Raw genomic sequence first — 26236 nt, forward strand, 5'->3', positions numbered from 1 at the left:
AATCTAATTGGTGACAGATAGAATAGTCACCAATCCTCTTACTCCCTCCGTCCCTTAATACTCGCACTGCTTTCCTTTTCGGGTCGTCCCTTAATACTTGCACCGCTTCTATAAATGGAAAATTTTACCAATATTATATTATTTCTCACACTTACCTACTACCCACCTACACCCTTACTCCCTACAAAAAATCATTTAAAAATTCACACCCCCCACTCACTACTCCCCCACCCCTTTCACATTTCCCACTAACTATATTAAAAAAATACCCCACTATCAACTAACACTCATTAAATTAATAAGTCAATTCAAATGCCTTAAACTCCGCACCGGTCAAACCGGTGCGAGTATTAAGGGACGGAGGGAGTATATGTTAATCATTCTTTCTCTAATTTTTCAATATGAGATACTGGTTTAATATTCACATTTATATTCTCAACATAACTAAATAAAAATCAAATAAATAGTACAAATGATACTTCCTCAGTTCAGGAAATATCGCACCATTCGCTTTTTACATTATTCACACTACGACTTTGGCCATTTGTTGTGATTCATACGTACGAAAATTTAGTCATGTGAGATCATGTTAGATTTGTATCGATATATATATTATCTAAATATTACTCCCTCCATTCCTTTTTGTTTTTCTCGTTTCTATTTCGGGCGTTCCTATATGTTCTTTCCATTTCTTTTTTTGGACATACTTTTTTACCATAAAATTTCCCACCATCCCTTATTTAATTCATTCACATTTCCCTATTCACCCACCCAATCCCACTTTTATGATTTTTTATTACTTTTTTAAAAATATATTCTCTCTCCTTCATTTGTTTATTACTGTTCTTTACTACTTTATTACTTTCTCCTACATTCAATCATTACTTTTACACCCAATCATTACAAGATACCATTTTCTTAATTTCCACACCATTTTCCAAACGGGAAGAACATAAAGAAACAGAGGGAGTACTTTTTTATAATTTTCACTTGCATATAATTTGAAATATCAAGAGTCAAAGTAATAGTTAGATGAATAAAAGTCATTTACGGTGCAATATTTCTGGAATAGAGGAAGTATGATAAGATGATCACAAACATCTATATCGAGAAGATCAGATGTTTGAAAACGCAAACGTTTATTCCTCAAAGTGTGCTACAATGCTTAGCTAGTGACTATTGTGTCGTGTAAGGATGTAACTCGTTTATAAATCATGAAAAGTGTTACTCCCTCCGTCCTTTAATACTTGCACCGCTTTTCTTTTCAGGTCGTCCCTTAATATTTGCACCGCTTCTATAAATGGACATTTATACCAATATTATATTATTTCTCACAGTTACTTACTAACCCCACTACACCCTTATTCTTAAAAACTCCCACCCCCACTCACCACTTTCCACCTTTACATATTTCCCACTAACTATATTAAAAAAATACTCCACTATCAACTAACACCCATTAAATTAATAAGTCAATTCAAATGTCTTAAACTCCGTACCGATCAAACCGGTGCGAGTATTAAGGGACGGAGGGAGTACTTTTTATTTGAAAGAGAGACACGAGATGATCTGCGTAAAACACACACGTCAGTCAAGGGAACCACCATGACTCCATGAGTCCCACTTCCCCCCCCCCCCCCCCCTTGGACTTGATATTGCCATTCATTCAGAATCGCATTCGGTGGTGGCTGGTGGGGCCTACCCTTTTGTATATTTTGTCTATTCTTTATTCTTTATTTTCCACGTGCTACTATTACATGGGAGATGAGGGATTGACAAAGCAATGTCATCGATCTTAATCGTCAAAATGGGTGAAAAATTGTATTCATCCCTCTTTTTAGTCAAAAGGGACAACTTCTTAGAAGTTAGAACATAGGATTTGGTCTAGATAACCACCATTCCATAAGTGTTTATCACATCATCCCTTATCCCTCACCGACTAGTTAAATTATTATAATAATATAAGGTGGTTTTGTTTCTCTGTTTTTCAATAAATGCATCATTGTGAGAGCGTGGAGTAATTTCAATGTTATCAAAATATGATTATAATCAAGGTCGGTTGGTGTGCGAGGTGAGCGACGAAACAGGGCTCCAAATATTCAGAATATAATATAATTAGTTTTCTTAATATAAACAAAAACAAAGATGGAGTAGTGGTTAAGGCTTTATTGTATACTATCCTATCAAGTTCAATTTTTTTTGTTATCTTTCTTTTTGTTTTTAATTAAATGATGGCCTCATTTAGAAAATCAGCATAGGGCCCCATAATCATGATGTCATTATAGCCCCGACATTGACCATAACCAACACACTTTGGTGGGTTCTCAATAGGTACATCACTTAGAGAGTGTGGTGCAATATCGATGTTATCAAATTATGATAGTAACCAACACAAGTTGGTGGGAAGTTATCTTATGACTTGTAGGTCATAAGGTTGAGCCCTATCGACAGTAAAATGAGTAAACAAAATTCGATCTCATGTCTTGGATACCATCTCTCAAAATTTTACCAACTAAATTAGTTGACATTCACATAAAAATTATCAAATTATAATCGTAACCAACGCAAGTTGGTGGGAAATCACCTTATGACTTATAGGTCATAAGGTCGAACCCCATCAACTGCAAAGTGAATAACAAAATTCGATCTCATATTTTGGGTATCATCTCTCAAAATTTTACCAACTAAATTACTTGACATTCACAAAAAAGTCACTCTTACAAAAGTCTTTTATAATGTTGCTGAATATATACACCCTTCGTTCCTAAAACATTTACCCCACACCTAAAATTCACTTATTAAAAATCAGTTGTAAAATGAGCATATAGATTGGTTTATTGGGCCATAAGGAGAGAGATAGAGAGAAAACAAGTAAGAAATTTTTCATTTAAGATACGGACAAACTTAAAAAGGCATCCACAAAAGAAATATGGGGCAAACTTTTGAAGGCGAAGAAATAATTACGAGCTCAAGTACGTAACAAGTTTAGCACTCACTATCAGTGTATCAGTACTGATTTTTTTTGGTGTACCACCCAATTCACTCTTAGGGCTAATCTGGATTCGGGACGAGTTCTAAGTGGATATGTTTCAGTCCCCTCCCAGTTATTGTTGCGGGGGATCGAACACGGGATCCTACCTACCAAGTTCAGCCTCAATCACCACCACTGAATTAGGCAATTTGTCAGTACTGAACTACTGATTGATGTACTTGGTCATATTAGAAGTAAGAAGATCATCCAGTTGAGAATTGAGATAAGATTAAAGACCGGGTTGGGGAAGTTGTCACGTAGCTAATTCCTAAGAGCGCCAAAACATGATACAAATGATGACAATGCACCTCCTCAAATCCTCATCTCTAAACGCATCGGGCTCTTTTTTTTTCTTTCTTTAAATGCAAGTAAAGTAAGTGACACACCATTGTTCAATCCTACACCTGTATCTAACCTTAACTAAAATCCTGATAAGTTTGAAAACTATCGGGGAAATACATGATCCTGTACTTATCACCTTATTTTTAAAGAATTGTGTTTGAAAACTACTCCCGCTGTCTCTATTTGTTCTTTTTTATTTGACGTTTTTTTGTATCACAAAAAGATCTTAAATAGGAAGAACAAAACGATACGGAGAGAGAGTTCCAAATTCCATCAACTTCCTTTCACTTGAAGAAACTAAAAAAAATCAACAAAACTAAAGGTTCTTGAAACACGGGAGCTTTCAGGAGAATTCAACTTGAAGAATATGGTGAAATTCTCCAATCACATAAACGTGTAAACAAAAGCTTCGCTTTAGCCCTACGAGTGAGCGACTACCTGTGAATCTGTGATAGACGAATTCGCTCCTACTTCTTAACCTTTCTTTCTCGCTTAGCTCTTACTTTCGTCAGGAAGAAGTAGAGAACTCAGCTCTTACCAGTAATGGCTTTAAACTTTGCTAGCCGAAGCCTTTGCTTTATCAATAACCTATCCTACTTTCGAGCTGAAAATACACAACTCATCATATCACATGGAGTATATCATTGTTTTGATAATTAAAAGTTGATAACTTAACATACTGAGAAAAGTTTAATAACGATCTAAACAAGTTCTAAAATGGTCATGCTTTAATATACCAAGAGAACAATAACAATGTTAAACCGAAAAAGAAGCACCTCATGCCCTAACACAAAACCCTTTATACACACACGTGTAATGGATGCGCCAAAAGAGAGGGGTTACTCTCAACCGTTTATAGCATAGCTATTCACCTCACACCTCCAAAGCACAAAGGACATGAAACATATTGGACACAGGGAATAAGATTGTTACTTCTCATATTCGAACTATCTTCTATGTACATGGTCACTATGCAAACAATTAAGTACGTTCAAGATGTCACGTATCCCTGTTCGACCGTATCTAAAGTTAACTTCACATTCCACAGACACAGGCAATAATGAAACACACACAATCATCTCCTACTCATTTTGGCTAAAAGATGGCTGTGTCCGGGCCAGGCCCTCCCAAGCCACAATGCATCGTGTCGAGCCTGACCAAAAAGTTAAAAACAGGGCCCAGGGACGGTCTAGGCCCACGGGCTGTCGTGTCGGGCTGTCATGGCCTAAGTCTAATTTTACTAAATTTAGCGTGCTTTGTCGTGCTTTTTTCAAAAAAAATGCAGCACAGGCCCGGCCCTCGACTTCGTACCGGGCCGTGCTTTTTCGTGCACGTACCGGGTCGGGCTGGCCCACAGCCATCTTTAAGTTATTTTGACTGTTAAGCAACAAATGATAATACGTTAATAACCACAATGATGACATTCAGCAATAGTTGAGAAATTTAACAGTCCAATCTGCAGGTAATTAGCTTAATTCGTCAAGAAGACAAGAACTCTTCTGTCTAAGGACAAGGATAAGCTCCTAGGTATAGTGTCAAAAAAAAGTCTCATAAGTTTTTGAGGTTAGTCTCTTCAGCGTGTAAAATTTTCTACATAATACAAATGAAGGCTGTGGTACCAGCCCTTACGTTATTCACCTTTACCCTCGCTCTCGCCAGTTGCAACAAGCAACCCCACCACTCCAATAAAATGTAAAATCACCATGTACATGAATAAGGGACGCAAAAAACGTGTACTAAAACAAATGTCAGTATCTAGCACCTGAAAGGCTGAAAGTCAAGGACGTATGCCACATTTTAAGGAGTTTGGAAAGCCTTGCTGAAGACGTTTTCCCATCTGCCAAATCCTCTTGCCACTCTCTGGCTTGACAATTCAAGGCTCCCCAGAAGATTGGTTTACAGCTCCCTCTTGAGACTGCAGTAAAAGAAATGCCATCAATGTTCTAGAAGTTTACAGGCTGATGCACAAATCTTTTAGAACAGCCGAATCCGATTCATTAGACAAAGGCATGTATGGATATCGAAGCCAAACCCAGCAGCATAATTTCAAACAACCAAAAGTTATGAAGCAATTCTAAAGCATGATTCAGGACACTAATTTTCTTAGTGGTTACCAATGGGAAGGGGGATGAGAGTGACTTACCTGTTCGGAGGGATTAGGCTGAGAGGATGACTTGAGCTGGGAGCTTTCCATGTTTGTGAGAAGCTGGGTCACGGTCTTTAAATGAGGAATGCTGCATACATTCAAACCAACAAGATGAGGGAAAGCAACCAAATCACTAATTTTCACTGAAATTTTGGTCCAATTCTAAAAAAGAAAAGATAAGAAATCATGAGATACAATACCTATGTAAACCATTTTCCATATATGCATCAAGTGATGAAATCACTAGTGGTAGCTGCTGCAACACCTGCATCATTACTAAGCAATTCAGAATAAAAAAATTGAGCTCAGGCAAATTCTGCTTACATGACTCCTATTAATGAGTTGACATACTTGCCCTGTATTTTTTATGGTATCTGTTTTCGCCAATAGGTTCTTCGGAAGCTTTGCTAGGTGCGCCTACACACGAACAAAATCAACACAATTAACCAACTTATTATGAGTAATAAATATGTTTGCTCAGTCAGGGGAATACTGACAGACATTTCAGAGAACAAATTTAGCTCCAATTCACAAAACCTTCCTTGTGTTAATTCTTTCACATGTCATGCATCACAAAATCAGTTGCCATTTGCTATTTTAAAGTTTTAAACGTCACACAATGTAAGTACTTAACTAGGTTCACATCCTTCAGTAGTGCTTTTCCAGCATGAAATCCCAACAAAAATACACGTTATTGCTTCCTTCACTTTTGCTTTCTCCACCTAGGATTTCAAACTTTCTGATCCACTTGCTTCTTCACCATTCAACGTTAGTGGCTTCCCCTTCTTGTTAAGTATTCACCTAATACTAAAAAGCTTTTACTTAAACGTCAAGACGCTATTTTCAGGCATCCTATTTTGTCTCCAAAAAGAAAGCAGCTGGATTTCTTAATATCCTTATTTAAACTTACTTGTTTAAGCATAAGTAATTACCCGTATCATCCTTTCACATCATGTCCATTCAAATGTCACAAATTGCCACTGATTCATTGCAACTTAATATTTTCTCAACTATGGTTCCTAAAGGCTTGATCACTAGGTTCCTTAACCAAAATGGACAAGAGTATCCAGACACTGAGACACTTGCTTAAGTTAGGGTCTTAGACTAGTTATGCACAATAAGGTAGCCAGATAGGTACAAACCAAACTTTGCTGTGACATTTGACTGAAAAACTCAAAAAAGAAAGGGGGCATCTAACTCGGACAAACAAATACGGATTCTTTCAAGCAAAACAGAAAAATTAAACAACTTACCCACAGAAACTGAACGGGTTTTTCCTCCACCATTCATTGATTTCCTACTTAGGTTGTTGATTTCTTAGCCTAAAATTGGACCCTATTGCTTCATCTCCATGTTCAATTCTCTATTTCACGAATTACCCCATTACCACTGTCTATTAGTCATCGAGGTGAGTTCATCATTAATTAATTCCACACTTGAAGAATAGTAAGGCTAAATAAATCATCACTACACCTGGACATATAATGGACATTCTCCACCTTCCAACATTATTATAAGAAAATGCAGATAATGAGTAAAATTCAAGGGCAATGTATAATTTCATCAATCCTAAAAAAGAGGTTTAACTTAAGATTAAAATTCCCAGGTCCAAAAACCCTAGAAATTAAAATTAGGGGGAAACGGCAGATAAAAATTTACTTTCCTAATCAAGTGCTAGTAAGCAATAGCTCAAATTTGACAAATTCATAGAAATAATAAAAAAATCGAGAAATGAAAAATCATCTACAGTTTACAAGCAGGGAAATTAAAAGGGAAAAAGGAGAGAGGGAGATGCCTGAGAGGGAGAAGATTGTTGCATAAGTTGCAGAAGATTGGAGGTTGATTGGATTGACTGCGAAATCTGATCAGCCACCGCTGTTTTCGCCGTGCTTTCTCTGGTTGATCGTCCTCGTCCTCCCACCGTCGCCATTTTCACCGAGTATGAATCTCACCGAGCCGAGCTGAGTTAAACCAATGCAATTATGCAAACCAAGGTTAACCGGTTCAATATCGTTTTGTGTAATTTTGTTTAGCGGTTTTTTAATAAACGGATTTTTCATGAAATACCCCCGAATTTTACCGTAATTCACCAAATGCCCCTCGACTTTCAGAAATACACCAAATGCCCCTCACAAATAACTTAATACCCCAAATATCCCTAATGACGTCATCATCCCCATAATCAACCAATTACGATCCAATTAACCCAGTTAATCCCTAATTAACCCCCCTAATCAACCACCATTAACCCACCTAATTAACCCACCCATTAACCTGGCCACCGGCCACCACCAACACACCATCCCCCTACCTCCGACTCCGGCCACCTCTACCTCCACCCTTGTCGACACCCACCAAAGCAGCAAATCCGCCCACAACGCCTCCCCTCCCTCTTCTTCTTTCCGCTTCTTCACTCTCTCTCCTATTCCATTACCACCACTTCTTTTCTTCGCCTCAAATCCACTCTCATTCAACCTCTGCACCAATTCCTCCACCACAAAATCATCGCTCGAAGCTCCACGCAGCCCCACCTCCAATTGCAACCTCACTTGTGGCAAGATTCCGTCGAATTTTGATTTTCCGGCGTGGGATTACTGCTTCCCGTATCTCCCTTCTCAACCCAATAGCCCAATTTTGATGGAGCTTTCATCATGAGTCCTGACCCGTAATTTCTCATATGGGTTTGTTGTGTTTGGTGGTTCACTTGAATTGGGGAAATGTCTCGTGCTCAATTCCTAAATTATGGTTTGTGTAATTTGGGAATAAAAACTGAATTGAGGATTAGATAAAATTTTCTAATTTTTAATGCATTAACATTTTTGTATTTGAATTGACAATAATATCTTTATAAATTGATGGATGTATGAAAAGTAAAAGAGAGTATCAAAGAAATTTAGGGTGCTGGAAAAAAATAGGAGGGAGAATTAGCTAGGGGGCTGGTTTTTTTTCCTGTGATTCTTGATTGTTATGGGTGAGGAGGGAGGAGGAAAAAGGGAGGAGGTATGGTGTGAGGTAGGCGACGGTGCAGTGGTTGGTCGATCGGGGTTTGGTGTGAGCAAATGGAGCGAAAGAAGAGAGAGATTAGTGGTAGGGGGATGGTGTGTTGGTGGTGGCCGGTGGCCGGAATGTGGTTGGAAGATGTTGGAGGTGGCTTCCATGGAAGCCATGGAGAAAGAAAGAAAAGAGAACAGTAAATGGGTAAATGGGTCAATAGGTGAGTTAATCGGGGGATTAATGGGGTTATTAGATCATAATTGGTTGATTATGGGGATGATGACGTCATTATGGGTATTTGGTGTATTAAGTTATTTGTGAGGGGCATTTGGTGTATTTCTGAAAGTCGAGGGGCATTTGGTGAATTACGTCAAAACTCAGGGGTATTTCATGAAAAATCCGTTTAATAAAATTAAAAACCAATATATGACCTTTAAAAAAAGAGAAAAACATTATAAAAGCTACAATTTTCAGTTTTTTATTGTCAGTATTTAAAATCAACATGATTTTTTTTGTAGCATAAAATCAACATGATTATTACGGAGTATATGTATCATTATATTTTAGTTCATGATTCAATTTAAAATTTTAAATATTATGATTTTTAAAATTAAAACTAATAGTGATGTCGAATTAGCCTTGTTGATGAAAAATCCAAAAATAAATATGGTACTTCCTCCGTTTTTGAATGAGTGCATTGCATTACAAATATTGTAATTACATTGTTTTTTCATTTACAACCTCAAGCAGTTTACGTTTTATGTATAGTCAACAAGATATCATACAGTAATTTACGAATTTATATATACGGTTACATTTTTCTTTTACTAAATGTATAGTGATTAAATAAATTAAACATACATTAAAACTTTAATAATTAGGCCATGTTCTTATGAGCTTCATTTGGCTGGACCGGACTGAATTAAACTGAATGAAGTTGAACTAATCGAATTGAATTGAATGGAGCTGAGCTGAACTAACCTGAACTTCTCCATGTTATACAAAATATACAATAAACTCTTGTCCAAAAAAAGTTGACATAACCTCTTAGAAATTAAACAAGAACTATTGCCCACTTTCCCACATATATATTCATTCTCTAACAACCAACACAAGGTGGTATAGTTGGTGGGAACTCACCTTGTGACTTGGAGGTCACAGGGTCGAGCCCATCATGTTGCCAAATGTTTATGAGTGGCTCAAGCGAAAACACTGGCTAACTTTTGATAATGTCGGTTCACTAGTGCCAGAAGAAAGAATCACTCCGGCAATAATACATTCACCAAGGTTGCTAGTCGATCAATCATATGTAGTAATAGAACTAGAGAACCCACGACACCTACCTATCAATCTTAATGAGTTGCTAGTCGATCGATCATATGTAGTAATAGAACTAGAGAACCCACGACACCTACCTGTCAATCTTAATGTTGCGGGTTCAAATCTCACTATAAACACGTTGAGATGGAGATCCTTTACCATTCCCTATCTCCCAACACTCCCATAGGGCTATCTCGCTATCACGGGTCACAAAATACATGCCAAGGTACTTAGTTAATTATCTTAGTTCATAATATGTTTTTATTATACTCGATCCATTCCGCAAAGGTATTCAAGTGACAAAAAAAACCCTCCACAATTCAATTAAAAACACAACAATATTGCACTTTCTCTAATTCATTCGGCAAATTAAGTTATTCCGGATTTTGAGGGGGAAAATCAAGTCCGGGATCAATTCTGTCAACATTATTGTTCATCGTCTTTACGAGTTTCTTAGAGTCTCGACTCACAAGGATTGTCAAAACTGATCATCGACCAGTTACTGATCTGGTCTAATCAGATATTTTTTGCGCTTAGTCATTATTCTTATACGAATTAAATGCACAAACTTTTTCCAGGTCACTTTGATATTTGTTGGATGTCTGTCGGAGCAAACTATTTTTGAAGACCTTACTCACTACCTCCATATAAAGATGACAGTAGGTCGGGCCGGGCATCGGACTGAGTCCACGAGCATGAACGGGCCCGACCCACATAAAACTCAATCTACATGGAGTCGGACCGCACCGGGACGAAAATTTCAAAATAAGGTATAGGGCCACAAGCTCTCGTGTCGAGCTAGGTTAGACCGTCGTGCCTAAACCTAATTTTACTAAATTTAGCGTGATTGGTCATGTCAAACCGAGTCATGCTTTTTTCAAAAAATTCCGACCCTAACCCAACCCGACCCACAAATTCCTGCTCGTGCCGGTCAATGTTTTTTCGTGCCTGGTCCGTGTCAGGCTTTATTCGTGTATGGCCGGCCCGTCCCACAACCATCGTATTTCCATACCACTAAAAAGAAAATAAAAATCACCCCTAAAGTCTCACTCACCAACCCATTTGCCCACATATATATTCTCTCTCGTTCGTATACCCTCTCACGCACACTTTTGCGGGGTTTGTCCATGCGCAGCTTCATACAACATCGGACCACAAATTAGTTGAAGATCCTCTCATCTGTGAGTTCATTCATTCGCCTCAATTTGAATTTCCCCAAACTTTATTTTCAATTTCTCTTTTATATAAATCCCCCTGTAATTCCGTCCAATTTGCATCAAATTGGAAGAAATTGCATAAAGAAATTCAATCTTTGTTCTTTTTGATTGAATCTTTATTGTTTTTGCCCCTTTTTAGCTCAGTCCAAATAGTGGGGTTTTTCTTTTTGTAATTTATAATTTTCTGTTGAAAAAATGGGCTGTACTGTGAGGGAAAAGCACATTAGAACGAGTAGAAGATCACGATCGATGAAACCCACAAACACAGATGTTGATAATCTTCATCATCATCAAAATGCTTTTATTGAAAGTGTTTTTAATGAAAGAAATTCAGCACTAGCTAAATCTGTGCTTGAATCTGGGTTTAAACCATGGGCATTTAACATGGGTTTTAATGATTCTATGCAAAATAGTGTTTCAAACCCTAATAATAACAATAACTCTAACCCAAATTCTAGTAATACCCAGAGCCCTAGTTTTGAAGAGTGTGGATGGGGTTATTGTACCGAGGATCAATTAGAGGAAATTTTGTTGAAGCAATTGGAGTTTTTGTATAACGAGGCGGTTTCAAAGCTTATTGCTTTAGGGTATAATGAGGAGGTTGCGTTGAAAGGGGTGTTGAAGAATGGGCATTGCTATGGGAGTATGGATGTCTTGACTAATATCTTGCAAAATACATTGGCTTATTTAAATAGTGGGTGTTGTGGAAATGATGGGGGTCCTGAGCAGTCCGACCTTATTTTTCCGGATTTGACCAATTTGGAGGAGTATTCCCTCGCGGGTATGATTTGTTTGTTGCAGCAAGTTCGCCCCAATTTGAGTCGAGGTGATGCAATGTGGTGCCTTCTTATGAGTGATCTCCATGTGGGTAGGGCGAGTACTATTGAAATTCCTATGCTTTCCTCACCTAGTAATGTGTGTGGTAGTAATGCAGTGAAAAGTGCGGAAAGTGTTAGTACCAAACCACCCTCTGGCTCTGGAGTTAGTGTCACCCCTGGGTTGTGTAAATTCCATGGGGGTTGGGGTTTCGGAAATGGACCTGATTCGGACCTTCCTGTTAGTGGGTTTGGTGGACTTTTCTCGTGTTCAGAAGCGAGCATTGAGAGAGAGATTGATTTTGCTAAGAGGTTTAATCTCAATCCTTCTTTGAAGTCCTTGTTGAAGAGGAATGTTGCAGCGTTTGCTGCTGGGTACCGCTCTAAACAGAAGTTACAAGTTCAACCTCAACCTTGTACTAGCCCTGCAGTTAGTGGGAATTCATCAAAAGAAACCGTACCAGCTGTTGATGTGCCAAGTGAGCCGTGTGTGGAATCTAATGATAACAACCAAGACAATGTGAATTCTATCATGAGTAAATTTCGAGATTTGAATCTTGGTGAAAATTTAGAGAGTGTTACGGAGGAACAGAAGGATGATATGATTGTAACTTTGTTGCATCAAGTGAAGGATTTAGAGAAGCAGGTGAATGAGCGTAAGGAATGGGCTCACCAGAAGGCGATGCAAGCTGCTAGAAAGCTTAGCAGTGATTTGACAGAACTTAAGACATTAAGAACTGAGAGGGAGGAGACTCAGAGGGTAAAAAAGGGTAAGCAAACCCTGGAAGATTCAACAATGAAGAGGTTATCTGAAATGGAGAATGCACTGAGGAAGGCTAGCGGTGAGGTTGACCGTGCAAATGCAGCTGTTAGACAGCTCGAGGTTGAGAATGCGGAAATTAGAGCTGAAATGGAGGCTTCTAAGTTGAGTGCATCAGAGTCAGTCACAACGTGTTTGGAGGTTGCAAAGCGAGAGAAGAAGTGTTTGAAAAGACTCCTGGCGTGGGAGAAACAGAAAATGAAGATGCAGGAGGAAATTGCTGCTGAAAAACAGAAGATTTCTGACTTGCAACAGCAGTTTCTGCAGATTATTGCAGCTCAAAAGGAAGCTGAGGTGTGTTTACATGTAATCATTGCATATATTCTTGTTCTGTTTGTATGTGCACATTTATTTCCCTGCCCACTTCTGCCCGCTAATACTCTTTATCAGTGAACTGTTGCCGTGATGGGTTTTTTCCATGCCTATTTACACTCTCTCCACGATCTTCCGAAGGTACTTCGTTATTTGACGCGAGTCTGGCAGTGCTGCTTTTCCATGCAATGGAATTTCTCATTCTAACTGCTTTGTTTTGGTTTAATAGTAGTAAAATTTCTGGAAATTGACAGCCTATTGTTCTTGGACAGAACTCTCTTTTCAGTTTACTCAAAATTGATTCTGCTTGGTAAGACTGTATAGATAACCCTTGGCAAGTTTGATGGTTGAAGGATTATGATAGGAAGGAACTCTTCTTCTAGTAACTGTTGCTTTATGATTTTTGAAGCCATATTCATAACCTACCTTCCTGCCTTACATCATGTCCTGTATAACACCCGAAGGTCAATTTACACATGGAAAGTTCACAAATGTGCATAGTGTTCTCTGTTTTTTATGGTTTTCAGTATAGAACACTCTTTTCATTTTATTTTCTCTTATTTATTATAGGAAGGGGGTAGGTGGAGCTTGAGATGTTTGAGATTCTAGCAAGAAAATTATCCATTAGGAAAGTTAGTTAGCTAGTTTCTCAGGGTTTTTCAATTCCGTGTTTAAGATATCTGATGGACACAAAAATGGTGATTGTACATGTTCAGATTATGTCTTATTTTCTTCTATTTAGCGCACCTCGCCCTGCCTTCTTACATCAAGCTAGTGTCTGTCTTCTTATTTTCAAATTTCTGTATTGACTAAATGACAAAGAAATGCGATCTACAGATATTTCTATTGTCAAGCATATTGTTAATGTTAATGAGGGAAAGGGTTTATTCTACTATGCTCTTTATATTGTGTGGATGCTGATAGGAAGCTAATTTGGTATTCAAGTTGTGTACTTGAACGTGAATTGAACATTATAAAAAAACGGTCCCTGATTTACTCTTAATCAACCAAAAATGAAGGAATAGAGGAAAGATGTCTGATTTTTCTGAACCTTTTACTCTATTATAATAGTTATCTTCCTTTATTCCACATACATGTAATTTTTCTCTTGCACTCATTTGTGTTGTGATTTTTTTTAAATAATTAATTTTTATGGTTATGCAATTTCCTGGTATTTTCCTTCACTAATACTCCCTCCGTCTCTTTTTGTTCTTTACGTTTTGTATTTTTCACGCGTTTTAACGATTAACTAATTTGCATCGAGATTCCTCAAATTTATTTATTTAAACAAGATAATTTACGTTTATTTATAATGTTTTCACTTTTATCAAAATTCAGATATTGGAAAATGAGAAAATTTTAATGTCCCAATGGAAAAGTGTGAGAGATTAAATAACCCAATGAATTTAATTGGTTAAAATAATAATTGGACACAAATTTTGATAGAATACTAAGTCATTTACGTGATAATATAAAAGGAAATGTAAAGAACATTTTGATTTACCAAAAAAGGAAAACGTAAAGAACAAAAAGAGACGGAGGGAGTAATAAACAGTTGATACAGATGTACATGCATTGGTCTAGATGTTGACATTAGCTATTGTAAAAGAATTTGTTCATTTAACAATTGAATGGAACAGTTAGACAGTATAGCAATTGCATTTCTGAGGTATTTTCTCCAATAATATGCATTTTAGATCAGTTAAAAAAGCAGAGACACTTTCCCCTGTCATTATTGGTATGATTTCATTATCTTTCCGGAGGTCAATGTTTTGATTTCCATACTTGATCTTGTGATTATATGTAAATTGTGGTATCAATATCGAGTTTTAAGTGAACCTTTTCACTGGATCCAACTCCGATCGAAGCATTTGTATGAAGGCATCATCTAATTTAACATTGTAATGCACATGTGGGTTCAATACTTCAATGCTGTGTAGGTGTGCTTTATTTTCTAGTTTTTGCCCTGTTTGTCCTTGTTTCGGCCAGTTGCTTCATATTTTGAGTTACTTATTGCTAGTGTACCAAGTGTTTTGAAGGGCGGTGTCTTTTCTCCTCTAGCTGGTTGTTCTATTCGATTTATTTTGACTGAACTTGTATTATCTGAACTTATATTAACTTATCTTTATCTGGAAAATAGTTATTTAGTCTGAAATAGACTTATTTGTGTGTGAAAATGTCTGAAAAAAACTTAATTTTTCTCAACTTATATTAATTAAACGTATCTGAACTTATTTTGTCTGAAATAAGTCAAAATAAGTCGAACAGAACCGAGCGGAAGTTAGCTCAAAATATCCATGTACTAAATCAAGTATATCATGACAGGCAAAGTGGAAGAAGGAAGTGAAGGAAAAGGATCTTGCAGTGACCCAAGTGGAGGAAGAAAGGCGTTCCAAAGAAGCAACAGAGGGAAACAACAAAAGAAAGGTTGAAGCCTTGCGTTTAAGGATAGATATAGACTTCCAGCGTCACAAGGATGATCTCCAAAGGCTCGAGCAGGAACTTTCCCGCCTTAAAGCAAGTAGTGCACATCTCATTGAACCAAATCATGATTCATCAGACGCTTTTGTTACAGGTATCCCGAAAAATGAAGGGGAAACTATTGCAAGGCTTCTTCTTCGGGAATTGGATGAACCCGAGAAGGAAGAAGGGTCAGAATCAGAGAGAGAGTGCTTGATTTGTATGAAAGAGGAAGTCTCTGTTGTTTTCCTTCCTTGCGCGCATCAAGTAATGTGTGCGAATTGTGGCGAGGATTATGGAAAGAAGGGTAAAGAGACTTGCCCGTGTTGCCGGTGTCCCATTGAACAGAGGATACGTGTGTTTGGTGCCAGCTCATAGACGCGTTCACACAGTTTGTTGCTGAACTTTTTACAGCACAGCGAAGAACTTTTACCGGTGATTGCAAATCTGCAGGAAAACTTGTATGTAAATAAATAAAAACCGTTAATGTGGTTCTGTTTTCAAAATATTGAAGCATGAAATGCTATGAAATAAGTCACTGGGAAGGTGTTTCGACATGGTTTACCAGTTACCAGTTTGTCTGACTATACAGAAACTTTATATGGTATATATTACAGAACCTTGTTGAGAAGGGAAAGTTTATGTTAAATCTCTCATGGTAAATTGTTGTTTCCTCTAATAGTTGTGCAATGGTATTTAGTGCTGATCTTTTTGTATTGATTTATGATGATAAATAATACTTGTAGTTGTAAACTGTAGTAGTATACCAACCCAGAAACAGATATTGGAGGTTATGGGGAATTGGAGGAGATCAGACTGCTTCTCTTTCTGAGTCTCATTGTTGTTGATGGTTTTTTTTTGACAACTCGTTGATGGTTTTCATAATTGAATAATTGATCATATAGACCTGTTACAAGTTGTACTTGGTATGCATCAATTGTACTTTTCTTTTTAGCGCGAACCGTATCAAATTTGTACTTGATTAGTGTGGAATTCGTAGAAGAATAGGTCTCCTATGAGACTTCCCTACGCGTAACACTACTGATCTCGGCATTAAAAAAAGAAAAAAAACTATATGACTGGAAAGTATAAATATTAGATTGGAGAGTAGAGTTAATAATAGTAGAAACTATTTGATTAAAAAGTTGGAGTATAATTATTTGGTAAAAGTTATTGATGATTTCTGGAAATTTCTATTAGTTAAGTGATTCAAGTCTTGTGTGTTTTGTGAAAACATGGAGCACCGAAAAAAAACCAAAAATTCCAATTAAGGGCCCAACCGGGTTCGAACCGGTGACCTATTGATCTGCAGTCAATTGCTCTACCACTGAGCTATGGACCCATTGTTGTATACTTGAAAGAATTAATGTTAGAAATCAACCACTTTCTAACTCATAAACGTACATAAAGTCAAATTATACCAAACCCTTACTTCCTAAATTCACTTTTAGTTGCTACGTTTGGATTATTGCACTTTACTTTAACCCTTAAAATTTTTAATTATCAATATGTAAAAATGATAAGAAAATATTATTTTAAAAATACATATTGAGATAAATCTAACAAATCACCAACAACGGTCAAATGAACCGTTTGTGAATCAACTTAAGGTAAACAGAGGAAATATAATTTTATATGGAGTAATTTGTTACTACATATCAATTCCTATTAATATTTTTAACTAGATTTTAGCCCGTGCACTTCACGGATTCTATAAATTGTTAAATTAAAATAAGACTCTTATATATACCAACTGCTATATTTTATATATTAGATTAGATTATTTTTTCATTTTGGATTTATTTTTTAATTATCAGAGTGTTTGATTTTGGATGAAATTGTATATGTGAAATATTTAATAATTAATTAATAAAAATATCTACGTGGCACCTAATTATTTATCTACATAGCACTCTACTTTTAATTCAAAAATAATTTCAAAATCTTATTTTTCATTGACATTTCCTACATAACGCTCTAATATTGGATTAATGTTCGATTTTAGATTGAATTTTATTTTAGATTAGTGTTCGATTTGGATGAATTTTATTTTAGATTTTTTTTAATTACTAGAGTGTTTTATTTTGGATGGAATTGTATATATTAGCAATTAATTAATTAAAATATCTATGTGGCACTAATTAATTTTCTACGTGGCACTCGATATTTTTAATTCAAAAATAAATTAGAAATCTTATTTTTTATTGGCCGAAACTAATCAATTTCCTACGTGGAGCTCTAATATTTCAGCAAATATACGTCTTATATATATATATATATATATATATATATAGTATAGTCTGAATATACACCATAACTAGTTTATTTTATTATATACGTAGTACGTACATAGTATAGTCTGAATAGTGTTTACCCTATTTTAAAATGCTGGATACGCCACTGATTGCTATCATGCTTTGCCAAAGCGTCTTGCTCTTTTCTGATAAGAGCGTAATGCCTTAACAAATTCACATTCTCCAAAATCAGGCCATAGTGTATCAGTGAAATACATCTCACTGTAAGCTGATTGCCAAAGAAAGAAATTACTGATTCGTAATTCGCCACTGGTTCGAATGATCAAATCAGGTAATGGAATGTCGGTAACATTAGTTTGAAGATGTTGTTGAAAGAAAGCTTTGGTTATATCCTCAGGTTGAAGAAGACCATCTTTGACTTTTGTTGCAATGATTTGACAAGCATGTAATATATCATTTTGGCCACTGTAACTTATTGCTAAAACAAGATGAATTCCGTTGTTGTTGTCTTTTGTTTGCTCTTCTATTTCTTCAATTGCTTTTTGTAAAGAATTGGGTAGTGTAAATGTATCTCCAATCACTGATACTCGTCCGCCAAATCTGTTTACAAAATTTAATAATTTGTTTAGAATATTTAATTTTGTAGTATTCCCTTTGCCATACGTCCCATAATACACTAACAGGACATTTATTGAAAAAAATATATATGATTATAGGGGTGCAAATGAGCCGAGCCGGTCAATAAACTACTCGGGCTCGGGCTCGGGCTTGTTTAAAGCTCGTTCATGTTCGTTCATTTATTAAACGAGCCGAGCTTGAACAACTTTTGAAGCTCGCTTAATAAACGAGCTTGAACATGAACATAGGTATGCTCGTTCATTTATGTCCGTGAACAAGTTCGTCTAGTTATGTCATGTATCATATTTTACCATATATACGTTTTGCAAATATAAATAAAAATCATGTTTTTGACTTTTGAAATCTATAATAGAATAAAAATATTTTGAAATAAAATTTTAATTGCTAAATTAGTGCTCTTTGACTCTTTCTAAATTATTAGTTTGTTTATCGAATAAAGTAATGTACTTTAATCTTTATTATTAGATATGATTATAATTTCTTAGATTTTCAAGTGGTTATACTCTAAAGCTCGTTTAAAAAAGCTCGCTCGTTCATGAAAAAAGCTCGTTTATAAACTCAGCTCGATTAATAAATGAGCCGTTCACGAACAGCTCGCGAACACAAAATCTTTTAAACAAACTGAGCTTGAACAAATTTTTGAGCTAGGTTAAAAGCTCGGGTTCAGGCTCGAGCTCGCATAAGTTAAACGAACATGAACATGAACAGGGTAAAACTCGGCTCGACTCGTTTGCACCCCTATATATGAACATTGCTAAACTAAAGATTGATGTTTGTTCAATTCTTACCTACGACAAGTGCGTAGTAAATAATACCTTAAAGATCCTTCGAATAGCTCGAACAAGAAATCAACTTCCTCCTGTACAAACAACAACAACAACAACAAGGTAATTTATTTTATGTAGGAAACATTTCATCTAAATTATTATTTTAATTATTTTTTATATTAAATGCCGTTTCCCCGTATCTTATAATTTTAAAAATTGTCGTTTCCTCGTTTCTCCGTTTCCGTTTCACGTTTCCCTGCAACCTAGGTAGTCACCTTAGGGCGAAGCCAATTCTCAGAGGAGAACATAAAAAGCGAGACAATAGGAATCTTCCATCTTTGACACAAAAGAAGAAACTCCCCTAAAGCAGCAACACCAGCCTCATAGCCCTCAACAGGGAGAAATCCTCTCTTCTTAGCCCACCTCCTACTCCCATCCAATATCACAGCCACGTGTCGGGGCATCAACTCGGGTTGAAGCCCCTTTGGCAGCTTAACATCACCATCTTCAATAATGTCATCAAACCTAAAGGTTGATGAAAGCATTTTTACAAATGCTTCTTTCTGTGCTTGTCTTTGTTTCTTTTTCAGATACAGAAATAACGGGGTGTTTAAAATCCAACTTGGGATTATTGCCATTATTAGTAACCAAAGCTTCTTTAAAACACTCATTCTAAATATAATTACCGAATTGAATCCTTTCATTTTTTCTCTTTGGTTGTCATTCCAAATCAACTGGCGACATAAAAATATATATATATACTACTGCATGCGTACGTACTTAGTAAGATCATGCATATATTCATGATTATTAGGTCCTATTTGATTCATTATTAGTAAAGGAAAGGAAGAAAAAAGAAAGAAAGGGAAAAGAAGGGAAGGAAAATAGATTTTATTTTCCTGTGTTTGGTTTAACGGAAAGAAATGAATGGAAGAGAAAGGAAATATAATGACAGCTTTTAATTTTCTCTTTCCTTCCAAATTCCTCCAATTTTGGGAGGAAAGGAAAGTGAAATTTTTATAAAGGAGCTTTCCTTTCAATTCCATTCATTTACTTCCACTTCCCGTGTACGGAGTAGTAGTTATTTGTACCAAATACAGGAAACATTATTTTTCCTTTTCTTTCTTTTCTTTTCCTTCCAATTCCTGCCAACCAAATAAAGCCTTAATTACGTTCATTAATTTTAGGATTTTTTGTTAGAAAGGACATTTTATAAGGTTGTTTGTGTGAGAAATGACCTTATATAAGAAAAGTGGCATTTTGGGACCTTAAACTTTTTTTCTTGTTGTTTACTAGGACCTTTTGCCGGTTTATTAGAGTTGACCCAATTTTCAGGCATTGACTTGCACACGTGACACCCGAAAACCTACACGTGGCATAATAATGGTTTTAAAATTAAAAAAAATCTCAAATTCCTCCAAACACAAATTCTTATTTACAATGGATGTACAATAAATATTGTACACCGAAATAAAAGTTAACCCAAAATGCTTAAAAGTTAAGCTTATACTACGTATATGTAGAAGTTATCTATTTTTAAGTGATTTTTTTTTCCATTTTAGTAAAACTTATTTCTTCAAAATCACTAATAATGTATAAAATTGATCATTTAACCCTTTAAAATATTTATCTATCAATTTTTTTTACTAATATAAAAATTAATCAAAACTAGGTTAAAGTTACAAATAAAAGGGTTAAAGTTATCTTGGTGTACAATAAATTTATTATACACCTTGTACGCGCAAGACCTTTTAATAATATAATTACCGAATTGAATCCTTTCCTTATTATTTCTCTTTTGTTGTCGTTCCAAATCAACTGGAGACATAAATATATATATTATTGCGTACGTAATTCGTAAGATCATGCAGATGCTCATGATTATTAATTACGTTAATTAATTTTACACTATCAGAAATAGTATTTCTCTCGTAAAAATAATAATTATGATGGGATTAGCCGTCGTAATCCTGCCATGAAAGGGGTATCATAATTAACAACCCCGTCGCATACAAATATCATGTTGGTCATTTAATTTATTAGATTTTTTTGGACTATATGTTACGAGTGATGGGTCTAGCTAAACACCATGTTGTAGAATTTTCATATAAAAAATGAGATTTGAGCCCGTCATAAACAGCCATGTCAGTTAAAGATTTTTTTTTTTTTTTTTGTAGTGTAATTAGTACTTGAGATTAATTAAGTATTTAATTAAATAAGTTGCGTGGAGTGTGAGGCATGTGCAAATTGCCATTAGGAGTCTTATGAGTTGTTGTACATAGTACATACTACGGAATACATACTGACTAAAGTACTCCCTCCGTTTTTTTTTTTCTTCAGAATTACAACGTTCTGGTTTGTACATAAATATTAACATTACAAGAAAACGTATTATTATCAAGATTTTTTGTCGTAAAAGAACAATAACGATGGGATTACCCGTCACAAACCCGTCGTGAATGGGGTTGTCATAATTGACTATTCGTCGCAAATATCATGTTAGTCATTTGATTAATTATTAGATTTTTTTAGTCGAGGTTATGACGGGTCTAAATACCTGACGAAAAGAAAATTCACATAAAAGACGGATTTGTGACCATTAAAAATATCAATTTGAATCATTAATGACAATCCAAAAATGACGGGCAAAAAATTTCCGTGGTAAAAACTTTTGCGACGAGGCTAACAACTAAACAAAGACGGGAACAATCGTCGCAAATGTTTTTTACGACGGGGTAGCAGCGAAATTTTTCATCAACGAAAGCTCCTTTTATAACGGGTTAGCAACAGGCATTTTAAGAATTTGTATCTTTAATGACAACCTAATTAAGACGGGTTAAAAATTCTGTCGCAAAAGCCTTTTGCGGCGGGGCTAAAAAATCAAACAAAGACGGAAACAACTGCCGCAAATGCCTTTTACAACGGATTAACGACGCGATTTTTCATTAACGGCGGCTCCCTTTTATGATGGGTTCGCGACAGAAAATCCCGTCATTAATCAACGATTATTGGCATTTCGCGACGGGATTTTCCACCGTTAATGATATAATATCTCGTAGTGAGGAAATGTCTTCACTAAAGACGGGATTTTCTGACATTAATGAAATAATTTCTTGTCGACGACTAAATAGTGCTGCAATAAAACATAAATAAAACATTATCAGAGCGGGCAACAATATGAAGATCCAAAAAATTCGCCATAATTTGAGTTTACGAAAGTTGGAGTTGTTTGATAAATAAATGAAAATTTGACGTCAAAACGTGTTAATTTAATTTACATAAAACGTGTTAATTTAATTTACATCAATGTATCGATCAATGATACTACTATTACTAGTCCTAATTAAACCACTCCGTAGTAAATATCTACTGCTATGCAATCATATTGTGTGTAGATTCAATTATCTCTAATTTAGCTTCCCTATGAATTGAATTCGTCGCTAACGTCTAGAGCAACTATAAATTCTTATTAACACCGTACAGTAATTACAATATTGTCTAAAGTAAATGGTTTAGTTATGATTAAATTTGGTTTAGTTAAGATTGTCTAAAGTAAATGATCGTTCAAGATTGTCTGAAGTAAAAAATTACGTGAATTACTTACACAAGGGAAAAGGTTGATGCATAATCAAAATTATAACTTTAGTAGCTATTTACTTCCTTTCTATAACGAGTAATTTGGCTAGCTTTTGTTTTATTTAAAGTCTTATCCCTCTTTTTCAACAACAAAACAACCCAAATTCTTATATGAGACTGTCCTCACCATCAACTGATGGTGAGACCAGTTCACACTTACGAATTTAGGTATGTTACTTCTATAGTTTAGACATGTTACTTTTTTTTATAATTTTAGAGGAGGTACTTTTTTTAGTTTAGGTATGTTACTTCTATAGTTTATACATGTTACTTTTTTTATAAGGAGTAGTTTTAGGGGAGATACCTTCTTAGTTTAGGTATGTTACTTCTATAGTTTAGACATGTTACTTTTTTTTTTTAATATAATTTGAGAGGAGGTACTTTTTTTAGTTTAGGTATGTTACTTCTATAGTTTATACATGTTACTTTTTTTATACGGAGTAGTTTTAGGGGAGTACCTTCTTAGTTTAGGTATGTTACTTCTATAGTTTAGACATGTTACTTTTTTTTTATACGGAATAGTTTTAGGGGAGGTACATTTTTAGTTTAGGTATGTTACTTCTATAGTTTAGACATGTTACTTTTTTTTATAATATAATTTTAGAGGAGGCACTTTTTTACTTTAGGTATGTTACTTCTATAGTTTAGATCTGTTACTTTTTTTTTTAGTTTTAGGGGAGGTACGCTATTGGTTTCGCGCTCGTCACACCATCAAGTTGATGGTGTGACTGGTCTCACAGGAGACGCGCTGACAAAACAATTCCCTATTTCCGTCTCTAAACATCATTTTGAGATGGTTTTGGAGTATTTAGAGACAAAATTCCTCGTCTCTATAAAATGTTGTAAGTATTAACCAAGTACGTCATATTGAAAAAGATGGTGGATTTTTTAAATCTTGCCCTCTCAATTTCTTTTTAGCCAAGATCTGCCACTAACATGTTAGGGTGATGATAAAGGTCGCAAGTTACGACAACATTTAGTTGTCGCAATCTTACGTGTCGGAGTTTAATTGGTACATATATGCGCCATGTAGGCTATGCGTCATCATAATATTTTTACTATCAATGCAATATTTTTACTATAAAAATACTCCCTCTGTCCCAGATTAGTTGTTACACTTACCTGTGCACAAAGTTTTAGGTGATAAGTGGTTGTTTGGTTATCAATTATTATTTTATTGAAAAAGTAGATGTGATAGGAGTTAGTGGGGTATTTTTTTAATTGAATGAGAGAGGGTGTGGGGACAAAAAAAACTTTAGTGGGAAGAGAGAGACAATATAATAATCGTGGGATCATTCCTAATTTAGAAGTGTAACAACTAATTTGGGACGGCCGAAAAAGGAAAGTGTAACAACTAATCTGGGACGGAGGGAGTATGTAAATAAGGTAATCAATATAAAGAAAGAAACAAATTAGAATATTAAGATTTTCCTACTTTTTTATGAAACATGTATAATAGAATATATAAGTTAAATATTTTAATTTCCAATTTAAATCGTGACACATAAGCATGCCATGTCATCATTGTGACACGGCTTAAAGGTCGCATGTTGCGACCTTTATCATTTTCGAACATGTTATTACATACCTATAACATCAAATCATCATCATCTTCTTTTTTTTTTTTTTTTTTTTGCGACTGACCACAATAGTGATACAAATTACAAATGAAGGAGGGGGATAATTTGAATCCTACGCAGACCATCAATCTAGTACTCCCTCCGTATTTTTTTAAGAGATACACTTGGTTGGGCACGGTTCTTAAGAAGAATAAAAGAAGTGGAGTTGGGGTAGATATTTTAATAAGTAAGTACTATGGGGACCATGTCCTTTTGAACAAGTGGGGGTGGGGGTGGGGTGGGTGTAGTTGTAAAATTATTTTTTAAATTGGATGGTGGGCCAAAAGGTGTAGTAGATATATTCTTTAATTAGGTGGTGGGGTTGATAAGTTACCAAAAATGGCAAGTGTATCTCTTAAAAAAATACGGCCGGAAAAGGCAAGTGTATCTCTTAAAAAAATACGGAGGGAGTAATAGCCAAAAAAAAGTAAAATGACACTGAAAAATTAACAAGACACATAAAGTCATAAAGATAAGATATTTGTTGATATTATTTCAAAGAATAAAAATGGGTGGTCAGCTCTCACTGACTGACTATCTGGAAAAAAAATTTAATGGCTTGTTGTGTCTCCAACACAGTATTCTACAGGTGGAGAGGAAGCCCAAGGAACTTATTTGGATGGAACTTTGGCAAAAACAAAGTTGATGAGAGGTCACAACCTAAATACCATGACATTGATCTTCCCTTTTCACCTTCTTTGGTCTCCAAAACATTTCTAAGTGGTATTATCTTTTCCCTCATCAAAATGCATCATATTTTTGAATTCGAATTCATATGTATTACATATTGTTCTATATCGACTGGTTAGAAATAACGTTACACACATCTGGACCTTCTCAAAACCTTCATTTTAGTAGAGGGGGTTCATACTTCGGATCGAGTTTAGGTCATTCGGGTTCGGTTCAGGTCGGGTTCGAGTTTCTCTCAGTAACTTATAATTCAACTGATTTTCACTTATTTTTTCTGAACTTATCTTATTTGAACCTATCTGAACTTATCAAAACTTATTTTAGTTATAAATTATACTTGGTCAACCCTATTTTTCCTGAACTTATATTATCTTATCTGAAATTAACTGAACTTATTTTTCCTGAAATAAGTGGAAATAAGATGAACAGAACTGGGCCTAAACTTGATCTTAGTTCCTATTAATATAATTTGTTGTGAATATTGACTGACAGGAAGGGAGCTGAAATGCTGTTACAGAGCCAGCATAGATGGATTTAATGCAGTTAACTTCCACAACTTCTGTGACTTCAAGGGTCCTTGTGTTATAATAGGGTATACAAACAAGCCTTTCAAATTCGGGGCATTCAACCCGGAAGGTTACAGAAGTACAGATGATTACTATGACACTTTTGATGCATTCCTCTTTTACTGGCAAGAGGATGGGAATCCTGACCCTGTAATACTGCCCAAAGTTGGGGGCAGTGGAGCTGCCCTTTTCGATTATGCTCGTGGGGGCCCACAGTTTGGGTCTGACGGGCTGCTCATCGGCCCGCCCCTTACGCCTGTCATGGGTGTGTTTACAGGGCCTGATTCAAGTTCAGGTGCAGGTGATCTAAGGCAAGCTAAGTCTAGGTTGGGGTTGTCTTATGCTAAGAGGTCTGATGGAAAAGAGTCCATTTTTGGGGATGAATCCAGTGCAACTCTTGAGGATGTTTTAGTTTTCTGCAGTCCAGATATTGCAAGATTATACTAATGAATTCTGTAATTGTATGTTATCTTCTTTGTAAAGCAAGTTATTTATCAAAGAATGAAGAGAGTTCAGAGATTTATATTTCCTGGTTCTGACAAATTTCAGGTGCTTTCTTTAAAGATACTACCTCCGTTTCATAAAAATATTTACGGTTACTATTTGC

General features: G+C 35.6%; 4 protein-coding genes and 1 non-coding gene across 6 annotated transcripts; 2 read left to right on the top strand and 3 right to left on the bottom strand.

The window, feature by feature from the left end:
- Positions 1-4903: 4903 nt before the first annotated feature.
- LOC110792428 (tobamovirus multiplication protein 2B) lies at positions 4904-7517 on the bottom strand. The gene is made up of 5 exons (XM_021997230.2): positions 7315-7517; positions 5871-5936; positions 5720-5784; positions 5517-5607; positions 4904-5288 (listed from the first exon to the last, which is right to left on the bottom strand). Exons 1-5 carry the CDS (start codon positions 7447-7449, stop codon positions 5247-5249), a joined length of 399 nt encoding a protein of 132 aa, XP_021852922.1. The 5' UTR covers positions 7450-7517; the 3' UTR covers positions 4904-5246.
- Positions 7518-10880: 3363 nt separating this feature from the next.
- On the top strand, positions 10881-16136 carry LOC110792420 (MND1-interacting protein 1). The gene is made up of 2 exons (XM_021997227.2): positions 10881-12979; positions 15323-16136. Exons 1-2 carry the CDS (start codon positions 11246-11248, stop codon positions 15833-15835), a joined length of 2247 nt encoding a protein of 748 aa, XP_021852919.1. The 5' UTR covers positions 10881-11245; the 3' UTR covers positions 15836-16136.
- A 591-nt stretch (positions 16137-16727) lies between these two features.
- Positions 16728-16799, bottom strand: TRNAC-GCA (transfer RNA cysteine (anticodon GCA)). The gene has a single exon. It is a non-coding gene; the product is annotated as a tRNA-Cys (tRNA).
- A 957-nt stretch (positions 16800-17756) lies between these two features.
- Positions 17757-20243, bottom strand: LOC110790712 (cis-prenyltransferase 4, chloroplastic-like). 2 transcript variants are annotated; one of them, XM_021995489.2, is made up of 3 exons: positions 19394-20243; positions 19140-19210; positions 17757-18312 (listed from the first exon to the last, which is right to left on the bottom strand). In XM_021995489.2, exons 1-3 carry the CDS (start codon positions 19820-19822, stop codon positions 17868-17870), a joined length of 945 nt encoding a protein of 314 aa, XP_021851181.2. In that variant the 5' UTR covers positions 19823-20243; the 3' UTR covers positions 17757-17867. The 2 variants fall into 2 exon arrangements, 1 of the variants encoding a protein (XP_021851181.2); XR_008924313.1 differs by lacking the exon at positions 19394-20243 and having other exon boundaries at positions 18174-18312; positions 19167-19360.
- A 4632-nt stretch (positions 20244-24875) lies between these two features.
- On the top strand, positions 24876-26152 carry LOC110790951 (uncharacterized). Its single transcript, XM_021995701.2, has 2 exons — positions 24876-25096; positions 25556-26152. The coding sequence occupies exons 1-2, from the start codon at positions 24928-24930 to the stop codon at positions 26074-26076; spliced, it is 690 nt and encodes a 229-aa protein (XP_021851393.1). The 5' UTR covers positions 24876-24927; the 3' UTR covers positions 26077-26152.
- The last annotated feature ends 84 nt before the right edge of the window (positions 26153-26236 follow it).

Source organism: Spinacia oleracea, chromosome 6, assembly GCF_020520425.1.
Source record: "Spinacia oleracea cultivar Varoflay chromosome 6, BTI_SOV_V1, whole genome shotgun sequence".
NCBI classification, from domain to species: Eukaryota; Viridiplantae; Streptophyta; class Magnoliopsida; order Caryophyllales; family Amaranthaceae; genus Spinacia; species Spinacia oleracea.

Excerpts from the sequence above, each read along its gene's own strand:
- LOC110792420 (XM_021997227.2), top strand. The coding sequence starts at position 11,246 with ATGGGCTGTACTGTGAGGGAAAAGCACATTAGAACGAGTAGAAGATCA. Across the intron at positions 12,980-15,322 it reads CAGCTCAAAAGGAAGCTGAG|GCAAAGTGGAAGAAGGAAGT; the intron begins GTGTGTTTACAT and ends ATATCATGACAG.
- LOC110790951 (XM_021995701.2), top strand. The coding sequence starts at position 24,928 with ATGGCTTGTTGTGTCTCCAACACAGTATTCTACAGGTGGAGAGGAAGC. Across the intron at positions 25,097-25,555 it reads CTCCAAAACATTTCTAAGTG|GAAGGGAGCTGAAATGCTGT; the intron begins GTATTATCTTTT and ends ATTGACTGACAG.
- LOC110792428 (XM_021997230.2), bottom strand. The coding sequence starts at position 7,449 with ATGGCGACGGTGGGAGGACGAGGACGATCAACCAGAGAAAGCACGGCG. Across the intron at positions 5,608-5,719 it reads ATGGAAAATGGTTTACATAG|CATTCCTCATTTAAAGACCG; the intron begins GTATTGTATCTC and ends GAATGTATGCAG. Across the intron at positions 5,289-5,516 it reads AGCCTAATCCCTCCGAACAG|TCTCAAGAGGGAGCTGTAAA; the intron begins GTAAGTCACTCT and ends CTTTTACTGCAG.
- LOC110790712 (XM_021995489.2), bottom strand. The coding sequence starts at position 19,822 with ATGAAAGGATTCAATTCGGTAATTATATTTAGAATGAGTGTTTTAAAG. Across the intron at positions 19,211-19,393 it reads AGAATTGGCTTCGCCCTAAG|GAGGAAGTTGATTTCTTGTT; the intron begins GTGACTACCTAG and ends TTGTTTGTACAG. Across the intron at positions 18,313-19,139 it reads TTACTACGCACTTGTCGTAG|ATTTGGCGGACGAGTATCAG; the intron begins GTAAGAATTGAA and ends TTTTGTAAACAG.